The sequence below is a fragment of the Pediculus humanus genome, genomic scaffold (genome assembly GCF_000006295.1).
Source record: "Pediculus humanus corporis 1103172108209 genomic scaffold, whole genome shotgun sequence".
NCBI classification, from domain to species: Eukaryota; Metazoa; Arthropoda; class Insecta; order Psocodea; family Pediculidae; genus Pediculus; species Pediculus humanus.
In genome coordinates this window covers 189,283-200,242 of record NW_002987779.1, presented here as the reverse complement: position 1 = coordinate 200,242, position 10,960 = coordinate 189,283, and the positions used below count along the sequence as shown (strand labels likewise).

Here is a 10,960-nt window from a genome sequence, read left to right as displayed (position 1 = left end):
TTTAATGAATTTTTTTTTCAACGCCATTAATCTTGCCAAAAAAATTAATAAAAATAATAATAATAATAAATAAAAATTAATAGCAAATTAAATAATTAATTAAAGAAATCAATTAACCAAAGCAAATTTTTTTTATTACTTTTTTTTTTTTTAATTTTTTTTTTGCTTGTTTTTATTTTTAATTATAAACCGGATGAATGCAGCAAAAAAAAAAAAAAAGAAAAAAATTTGCTTGCTTTTTTTTGTTTAAATTTTTTTAAAATTTTTTTTGCTGTCGTAAATATTTGCGCGAATGATTTTTTTTTTTTATTACGTTTTAACAATTTTTGTATAATCGGGACAACGTTTTATTTATTTAATTTTAGATTTTTAATTAAAAATTATTTGCGGTTGCGATCCGTGAAATTTTTTTTTTTTTTTTTCATCGTCGTCCCCACCGTCGCCCCCGTTACCGACAGGAACGACGACAACGACAACAACAACAACAACAACCACAACAACTTCCGGTTTTTTAAATGAAAAAAAAAACGAATTAAATAAAAATCGTTATTTTCGTAAATTTATTACAAATCGTTAAAATTTTTTTTTTTTTTTTTTTTTTTAATTCTGACGTTACGAAATTCCTTACCGACAAACAAACAAACAAACAAACGGATGAAAAACAACAAATTTTTTATAAAAAATTAATAACAATCAATAACGTTATCGGTTAACTTTAAATACAGGTTTTCTAAAAAAAAACTCGATTCGAAAAATTAAAATGACAACAACAAACAAATAAACTCTCGGTGATTTTCACGACAGATGATGAGGGGACACCACCACCACCACCATCACGAAAATAACCGCGTGACATAAATCGATGAAAATTACAGGAGCGGTGAAAGGAATTATAAAATCAGTACTTTTAAAAAAATGATAGAGTTGAGTAGACATTTAAAACAAACAACAACAACAAACGTCGTTGAACCTTGAAGACGACTATTCTGACACACACAAATCACTTTCAGGTTTTTTCAATTCATTCATTTTCATTATTATTATTATTATTCGGGGATCCTTTCCCGCCCCTCCTCCCGTTATTAATTAATTGTTAAATTATCATTGATTATTTTAAAAACAACATTTTTTCCTTGTCGATTTAATATGTTAATATTTCGTCGTTTGTGCCTTTTTTTCGGGGGAGGAGGTGAGGGAAAGTAAGGAGAGAGTAGGTGGAGGAGGAAGAGAATAAATTTCACGCTTTATAACATATAAATCATTTATGGGTGCGTATCGGGGGGGAAAAAAAAATTTTTTTGTAGTAATATGATATATTAATATGTGTGCTCGTATAATTGAATTTTAATTAATTTTTGAACAAAAAAAAAAATCGATGGAGGTGGGGGACCGAAAAGGTTCGAATCCCGATTCGGGAGATGTTTTTTTTTTTTTTTAAAAAGAATTTTAAAGGAAAAATGGGATTTTTTTGTTTTCAGTTTGGTAAAAGGAATACGTCACCGGTGACGACGCAATCAGGTGAAAGAAATTCGGCAACGTTAAATTCATCATCGGTGGCATCGAATTCATCAGAAGATGAAGACTGTAACGTAGATGATAACGTGGATGATGACGTGGAATCATCAGCGGGTAGCATCGTAGACGTGGAAAGAGATGGCGAAAGTAGAAGTCCGACACCATCATCGGACATTGCAAATAATTTAATAGAAAGTAGAAAATTAGACGTGGGTTCAGCAAGGTATATAATCTATCTATCTCTCTCTCTCTCTTTCTCACTCGCTGGAAAATTCAATCGATAAATAAAAAAAAAAAAAAATTTTTTTTTTTTTAAATAGGTTTATGCTAGGAGAACCGACACCGGTCCCGCCCGTGCGTCCGACACCTTTCAGTGCTTTAGCAGCGGCAGCAGCCGCATACAGCGCAGGTCTACAACAGCATTCTGCGCCTGGTCCTTGGGCGGCCCTTAGTCATTATCCCGGAGCCTTGTTTCCTGGAGCTGGACTTCCACCGGGAGCTTTCGGTGGGGGTTTAACCGGATCCTCCGGTAAGAAAATTATTTACAATAAAAAAAAAAAAAAAAAAACTTTTAACTACTACCGTCCCCATCACCATCACTGCCATCATCATCATCATCATCATCTCATCCGACCTCTCGTTAACAACAACAAACAAACGAAAAAAAAAAATTTTTAACCCAAACAAAAAAAAAATCGATTATTAGATGTGTGACTTCTTGTTAAACAAACAAACAAACAAACAAACAAACATGTCGTCGTCGTCGTCGGCAATCGAGTGAGTGAGAGAGAGAAAGAGAGAGAGAGAGAGAGTTTATTAAAAATGACAGAAACGTTTTTCAAAAAAAAATTTTTTTTTTTTTTTTTTTTTCATAACCTTTAACCCTTAACAAGGTTTGACAGATATTTTGACGTTGAGTTTATCAAATTACAAAAAAAATCTTAATAATAATAATAATATATATATTTAGTTCGTTCGTTGGCCTTTAAGTTTTTAAAAAAAAATTTACGACAAATCGAATTTTATAAATAAATCAAACCGCCATTTTTTTTTTTTTTACGTTAGATTCAATTAGAATAATTTATATCGATATACAATTGGTATAATAATTTCCTTCTTTTTATAAGATTTACGACTATTAAAATCAATTCCGAAATGTTTTCTATACAAAAAAAATTCCAATAATAATAATAATAATAATAATCGATACGAGTTTAAAGATTCCAAAAAAAAAAATGCGTGTCGCAATAACGACAACAACAACAACGACTGGATTTTTTTTTTTTTTATTAATTTTCTAACGACAAAATTAATCGATTTTTCCTCCATTTTAACTTTTTTTTTTTTTTTTTGTCATTCGTTACAATCTTTTAATTCGTATAATTTATTAATTAGGTAATTAATTTTACGCCTTAGAAAAAAAAAATTTATTTATATGCGTGTGCGTGAGTGCGTGCGTTGTTTTTTTTACATCCTTGAACGGTTTTTTTTTTGCGACAATTTTGTAAAATGACGACGACGACGACAAAAACGTTTTACCGAACTGGAAAAAAAAAAAATCCAAGGGTTATGATAAAATTATTATTATTATTATTATTTTAAAAAAATTTTCACGAACGTCTATGACGTCACATAATTCAATTTTTTCTCTCTCTCTCTCTCTCTCTCTCTCGCGATACTCGAATGAATTATTACGGTAATAATTAACTTCTCGTTTCGGGATTCGGAATAAAGAAGAAATAAAATATTATTATTATTATTATTAATTTCGAAAACTCGATTTTTTGTTCGAAACGAATCGAATTAAAAAAAAAAAATTAATTTTCGGAATCACATATAAACCGACCGACCGGGAAATTATAATTTTTTTAATATTTATCAAAAAAAAAAAAAAAAAACGAATGTGTGACAAAGAGAGAGAGAGAGAGAGAGAGAGAGGAAAAGATGAAAATTGGAAAGGTTATGCGAAAAACATTGCAATTAGTTAAAAGGTCAAAATGTCGAAGTGGGAAATTAAAATAAAAAAAAGACGTCGTGGTCGTCGTCGTCGTGTAAACAGGTAGCGGTAATAATATATATATAGTGCCACGGTTGATTTCATTAAAAAAAAAAATGGCGGCTCCGTTAAAAAAAAAATAAATAAATAAATAAATTGAATTTAAACGTTGCAAAAAACCTTTGTTCGTTTTGTTGCCTCTTTCTCGCAACGACAACAACAACAACCCGAATAAAAAATAATGGCAACGTTACGACGAATATTTAATTATATTAAAAAAAAAAAAAATCAATGTTGGCAACATGAGTTTAATGACGTCACACACACGCACTCTCTCTCTCTCTCTCATTTACAATGAACTATTAATAATAATTTTTAATAACGTTATATATATCGTCGTTTACAAAAAAAAAAAAAACATTTAATAATAATAATACAAATTTATTTATTTATTTATTTATTATTAATTTTTCGATTACGATTACCATTACGACTACGATGATATTAATAATAATAATAATAATAATAATAATAATAACGAACCGAACGCGAGATTATTTATTGATTTTTACCGGTTTTTTTTCTTCCTTACGTTTTTTAATATCTTTAATAAATAATCGATGGTCGGCGGCAACGAATCTTTTTTTTCTCCTTCACTCGCGTACTAATATTATTATTATTATTTATTAATAATGATAATGATAATAAATAATAATAAAAAAATAAATTTTCGCGTTACCATCAAAAAAAAAAAAAACCGAAAATTATTTTTTTTTTACGCATTCGATCGCATTTTATACGCACGATTGTGATGATGATAATAATAATCATTTATTATTATTATTATTATCATTATTATTAATATGTTGGATTTGTTGGAGTTGTTAAATAAATTTTATAACTCAATAAATTTTTATGGTTTTATTAATTATTATTATTATTATTATTTGAAAATAAAAAAATTTTTTTTTTTTATGCTGCGATCGACATAATTTATTGTTAATTTTATTATTATTATTATTATTAATAATATTTTCGCATCGGTGAAAAAAAAATAAATAAATCAAAATATGAGGAAGTAGAGAGAGAAAATTTTTTTGGTTGTCGTCCTGCAAATTTTTTTAACGTTCTCACTCCCTCCTCCGCGCGTTTAGGAGGAAAAAAAAAATTTTTCTAATTTAATAATGATAATGATAACGATTTAAAAAAAAGGAGTATTTATAGACTAGTAATAATGATGATAATGATTCAAAGAGTTTGTTGGAATTTTATGTTTAGGAAGAGAGAGAGAGAGAGAGAGAGAGAAAAACTGGAATCGAATAAATTTAACGGAAAAAAAAGTTGAATGGAGTCAAAACGTTTCGAAAAAAAAAAAAAAAAAAAAACATACGAATAAGGTTAATTAATTAAAATATACAGGTGTTCTTTCTATAAGTTATTTATTTATAAAAAAAAAGAGAGAGAAAGGAAGTGAGGAAGAGGGAAGGGGAGAGAGAGAGAGTAATAAAAAAAAATATATACATAAACCGTAATTTATTTAATCGGAATAGAAACCGCTTCTGTTTTTCCCCCTTCCTCCTCCCCTCCTCCCTTCGTTTCGTTAATGAAATAAATAAATATATATTATTTAAAATATTTTAAACAAGAAAACAATTTAAAAAAGAAAAAGTGGTAGAAGATAATAATAAAGTGTCGGAAGAAAGAAAGAAAAAGAGAGAGATAAAAAAAAAATATCGAACGACTTCCGATTAATTTTTTTTTTTTTTTTATTAAAAAAAATAAACAATTAAAAAATTAAAAGAAGAAAATTTATCATCATCATCATCATTTTATTTCGAATTTAAATTTTTTAAAAACAACGACAAACAACAAACGACAAACGACAGACAAACATTTAAAAAAAAAAAAACGTAACCGAGACAAAATAATTAATTGGCACAAACGTGTTGTAAATAAAAACTAATTAGAAAATAGGCATATAAAAAAAAAGGACGTGGCATTAGAAAACTCACTTTTCACGTGTGTGTGTGTGTGTCGGTATTTTGACGTGAAGTTAGAAAATGAAACTTTGCCCGAAATAATTCACGGTAATAATATAAAGTGTAATAGAGTCTATTAGTTGTTTTGTGAGAGAAAGAGAGAGAGAGAGAGAGAGAGAGAGAGAGAGAGGGGGGGAGTGAGTGAGAGGATGATATTAAATTAATCATTTCAAAAGCCCACCTAAACTAACAGACAAGTTTTTTTTTTTTTTTTTTTTTTTAAATTAATGATCTATCTTTATTCTTTCTCTCTCTCTCTCTCTCTCTTTCTTATTTCCATCCATTAATATTAAATTGTTTCCGTTGCCAAATCGATAAAGACTTTTATTATTATTATCATCATCATTACTTTTTTTTTTGGCATCGGGGGGGGAAAAAGTTTGAAATTCCATCTCATCAGAGAGATTTTAATATTATTATTATTATTATGTTTACATATGAAAATTTTTTTTTTTTTTAATTTGATTGACGTGTCTGCAGATGAAATAAATGACGTAATAATACGTGTGTCATAGAGTAAATAAAATTTTAATTGTTTTGTGATTTTATGTGCGTGAAATCGTCGTTTTTAATATTGTGATGTTGAATTTTTGCAAATTTTTTTTCATCTAATTCCACGTACTCACGTGATCGTTTTTTCTTTCTCTAAATAATTAATTTCGGTTAAATAATAATAATAATAATAATAATAATAATAATAATTAAAATTTTAAATAAAGTTAATTTAATGTTAAACGGAAACCGTCAATTCATTTGAACTTTCGATAAACTTTGTTACGTTCCGGAAACTCTCTTGAAATTTTTTTTTTTGTAAAAAAAAAGGGAATAAATAAAGGTCAAAAGGTTATTAAATTAATGATTATGTCTAGTTGTCCGTCAATAAGAAAACGCAAATTGAAATCGTGATGATGATGATGATAATAATAAAAAGTTCCCGGTCGATGTTGTTGTTGTTATTGTCGTGGCCTTTTGAGTTATAACACGTGGTAGTAGTAACCTACAGCAGCAACACACGCATTTTCATCAAACGACAGAAAATAATTCGAATAATAATAATGATAATAATAATAATAATAATAATAATAATAATAAGTGAATTTATTTATTTATTTATTTATCGAGCTATGAAATTATTTTTTTATTGTTTTTACATTACAAAAAAAAAAAAAATCTTTTGTATTGTCAAATCGCATAGATTTTTTTTTTTTATGAATGAAAAGGTTAATTGAGGTCACCTTGAAACGTAATTAATTACACGTTTTTTTTTTTTTTTAACAGTGGAAATAGATAAACATAGTTAAAATAACTTATTGTGCTATGACTCGAGTTTTTTTTTTTTTTTATTTATTTAATGGTGTCGTTTGTTTGAAAAAAAAGATTTTTTTTTTGTAATAATCTATTGTTGGTTGTTATGCTTTATTAATAATAATAATAATAATGAAAAACCGTTCGGAACAGTTCTGAACAAAATCTTTTTACATGACAACAACAACAACAAAAAAAAGGTTTTTTTATTTCGTTTTATTAATCTAATTAAACGATTGACGAATGACTTTTATTTAATAAAAAAGGGCGAGGGGAAAAGTCTGAACAATTTACCAACGAGGAGGCAAGTTTGTTTGTTTGTTTGTTTGTTTGTACGCGATCAATCAGTTTAAACACGGTTTAATTAAAAAAATAAGTTTTTTTTTTTTTCTCTGTGAAAACTATCGAAACTTCTTCTTCTTTTTTCGGTTTAATTTAATTTATTATTTGTACCACGTGATAACAACCATTTTTGTTAATTATTATTATTATTATTGTTTTCTTGTAGATTCAAACAGCGGAGAACCACCAAAGTTAAAATGTAATTTGAGAAAGCACAAACCAAATCGTAAACCCCGAACGCCGTTCACGACGCAACAACTCCTTTCTTTAGAAAAAAAATTTAGGGAAAAACAGTATTTATCAATTGCGGAAAGAGCGGAATTTTCTAGTAGTTTACACTTGACGGAAACCCAAGTTAAAATATGGTTTCAAAATAGGAGAGCCAAAGCAAAAAGATTACAAGAAGCGGAAATAGAAAAATTAAAAATGGCCGCAGTTGCGGCAGCAAGACCACCGCACATATACGGTCCCCCTCATCATCCCGCTTTGCAACAGTATTTTCACCATCATCCGGAACATCCGGCTGCTGCTTTGTTTTCGAGTCCTAGTCCACATCATGCGGCTGCCGTCACGGCACTTTTACAAGGAAGACATCCCGGTATGGTCGGCATGGGTGCCATGATGAATCCAAATTCGATATTGGGACCACCACCGCCGCCGCCGCCGCCGCAACCTCCTCACGGTTCTGGTTCTTCTTTGCCGCCACCGCAAAGTAGTCCGACTCCCGGTCTTTCGTAATTTTTTAATCTACTACTTATAATTCTACTACCACTATTACTACTCATTAATTTAGTAATTCATCAAATGGAGCTCCCCTTTCTTCTTTTTTTTTTTGATCTCAATACCCTTCGCCACCCCGCTCCCGCCCCCCAAGAAAAAAAAAATTGCGAGTTACCATATTTGACCCATTGCAAGTATTCGATAAAAATTAATTTATTCTAAAACCACGATCATTTTTATTAGTAATCACACAAACATTTTTTCTGTCTTTCATTTCCGCTTATTACTCGCGTTTTCCTCACAATTTTCTTTTTTTATTTGCTCCATTTGTGTTGTGTAAATTTTATTGTATTTTTATTTTTATTTTTCTGGAAATTTCCATCCATCGTTCGATTTTTTTTTTGGAAATTTAATGTACTTATAGAAGAAAAAAAAAAGAGAGAGAGAGAAAGGGAGAGAGAATGAGTGAGAGTTCGTCTCAATTTTTTTTTTAATTGTATAAAAATTATATTATTATTATTATTAATATTATTATTAAACAGTAAAAATACAAAATGGCGGTTTCATTTGTACCTTTTTCTTTTATAATTAATTTCCCTTATTAATAATTTTAAAAAAAATTATTATTATTAATTAGATCTCTATTTAAAATCTTTATGATAAAGTATTAATAATAATAATAATAATAATAATTTTTTTTTTTATGTTTAACTTATTGTCATAAAAAAAACTAACAAAAAATTTCCGTTAAAAAAAATCACTAGTTTTTTAAAATTATCATCATCATTATCATCGTCATTTATGTGATTTGCGATAATCGATCGATCGGTAGATCGAGAAAAGAGTGATGATGATGATAATGATGATGATAAATTGAAACGTGGTTTAAGAAAAGTCTTTTTTTTTTTTAACAATTACGAAAATTGTTTCAACAGTGCAAAAACAATGAGTAATAATTGAAATTTAATTTTTGGCGGGAAATTATTTGAAGCGGCGCTATCGTCACCTAAAAAAATAATAATAATAATAATTAATAAAATGCAAATTCGGTACTAAGAATAAAAAATTTTGGGGGGGGGGAAAGACAAAAATAAGGAATCAAACCTGAGTTTTTTCCATTTCCGGTTCGGTTAGACGTTTTTAAACATTTATTATCGATGCAAGTCGCGTCTTTAACGTTTAAACATTGTTGATCGACTTCGCAATAATCTCCTTCTTTGAGACCTTTAATCAAACATTTATTCGAAGAAACGGAAGTGACGTAATTTTCTAAACATTCGCATATGTTTTCGTTACAAATAGCATTTTTTATATGTTTACAATCGTCGTTTAAATCGCACGTGGAACCGAGTAAAAGTGACGTGGAACCAACTTTTTAAAAAAATCAATAAGTAATTATTACATTATTAATAATAATAATAATAATAATAATAATAGTAGTGGAAAACTAACTCACCGTTATCGTTGAGTAAAAATTTTGTCATTTTTTCAACGCATTTATCGTTGACGCAAACGCTTCCGTTCATTTTTTCACACTGAACGGATTCTTCGCAGGGATCTCCAAGATTATTAACGATGGGTAAGCAAAACCTTAAATTTTGTGAAGGTACGAAACCTTTTAAACATTGACATTTATAATCGACGCAATCGGATTGTAAAACTTTATTACAATCGGAATTATTACCGCAGGGTTGACCTGTCGTGTCATTAGAACACACAAAAAAAAAATTATATTAATTTATTTTAATTGTTTTCGCTTTTCGCTCCCTCCCCCCGTTCGATACGAACCTAAATAATTAAAAACTGGTACTGATGGTAGCGGTGCTGGTTCCACGCACATTCCTCTTACGCAACTACCTTTAACGCATTTAACATCTTCTGAACATTCTTCTACTTTTTCTAAATTATCATCTGTAAATAATAATAATAATAATAGAGAAAATTTAAAAAAAAAAAATAATCATAAACGATAAGAACGGTTATTTTTTTACCTTTTTTCGATAGGGTACACTTTTTATTTATACATTCAACGGGAGCAGGAGAAGCAGAAGAAATTTTTTGACATTGTTCTGTTATCTCGCATTCATCTCCTATATTATCAATTATTTTATAACAAGATGTTTTATTTATAGATGGTACGAAACCGTCTGAACATTTACATTTGTCATCATCGTAAATGTCGCAAAATGAATTTTTTATTTCTTCGCAATCCGTGTCTACAATACAATCATCACCCACTTTTAACGGCTCTGTAATTAAATAATAATAATAATAATAATAAATCAACGTTTCAGTGGCAGAAGAATAAATAAATAATTTTTTTCGTTATCATTATTAAAATTAAAAAAATTTTATCACGTGGTGGTTTTCGTTTTACCGGCGTTTGCGGTTTTTTTTTTTAATTTTTTTATCCGCCATTTTTAATTTTTACAGATTATTTTTTTTTTTTTTTGGATAATTATAACGCGTCGACGACCCTTCTTCTTACCCCTTACCCCCTTCTTTCCCCTCTTTCTCTCCTTTTCTTCCTGCTTAAGCACTTTTTTCAAAAACTTGATGATCTTTTTCGGTGTGTGTGAGAAAAAAACAACAGAAAATTTTTTTTTATTTTTTATTTATTCACGTGTGTGTGTGCGTGTGTGCGTGCGCATGTCACACCTACGGCCCTTATCAGTCTTATCAGTTCACAAATTAAAAGAATTTTTTTTTTCTCGATTCGTTACCCAAAAAAAAAAAAACATTTTCGAACTCATACACGTTCACGAACCAAACCATAAAATTTATTTTTATAATAATAATAATAATAATAATAACAACTCTAGCTATTAATTATCATTATCATTATTATTATTGATAATAGAAAAAAACGTGGAATTATACGAACCTTCGATTCCGTTAACAACATTAATTAAAAATACTAATAATAATAATTTTAACAATATAATTTTAAACATTTTTATTTTTTAATTTATTAAAAATAAATTTGTAGTTGTTGTTTGTTGCGGTTGTTGTCGTTGTTGTCGTCGTCGTCGTCGTGTTTAAC

The 10,960-nt window shown here is 28.5% G+C and overlaps 3 protein-coding genes across 3 annotated transcripts; 2 read left to right on the top strand and 1 right to left on the bottom strand.

Moving 5' to 3' along the window:
- Nucleotides 1–1,146: 1,146 nt before the first annotated feature.
- Nucleotides 1,147–2,547, top strand: Phum_PHUM439890 (uncharacterized protein; the record flags this gene model as incomplete). The annotated part of the gene is made up of 4 exons (XM_002429516.1): nt 1,147–1,189; nt 1,453–1,738; nt 1,836–2,044; nt 2,486–2,547. The coding sequence occupies 4 exons, from the start codon at nt 1,147–1,149 to the stop codon at nt 2,545–2,547; spliced, it is 600 nt and encodes a 199-aa protein (XP_002429561.1).
- Nucleotides 2,548–6,762: 4,215 nt separating this feature from the next.
- Phum_PHUM439880 (Homeobox protein MSX-1, putative) lies at nt 6,763–7,935 on the top strand (the record flags this gene model as incomplete). The annotated part of the gene is made up of 2 exons (XM_002429515.1): nt 6,763–6,793; nt 7,364–7,935. 2 exons carry the CDS (start codon nt 6,763–6,765, stop codon nt 7,933–7,935), a joined length of 603 nt encoding a protein of 200 aa, XP_002429560.1.
- Nucleotides 7,936–8,624: 689 nt separating this feature from the next.
- Nucleotides 8,625–10,692, bottom strand: Phum_PHUM439870 (uncharacterized protein; the record flags this gene model as incomplete). Its single annotated transcript, XM_002429514.1, has 6 exons — nt 8,625–8,647; nt 9,022–9,288; nt 9,374–9,613; nt 9,706–9,816; nt 9,909–10,166; nt 10,641–10,692. 6 exons carry the CDS (start codon nt 10,690–10,692, stop codon nt 8,625–8,627), a joined length of 951 nt encoding a protein of 316 aa, XP_002429559.1.
- Between the last annotated feature and the right edge of the window lie 268 nt (nt 10,693–10,960).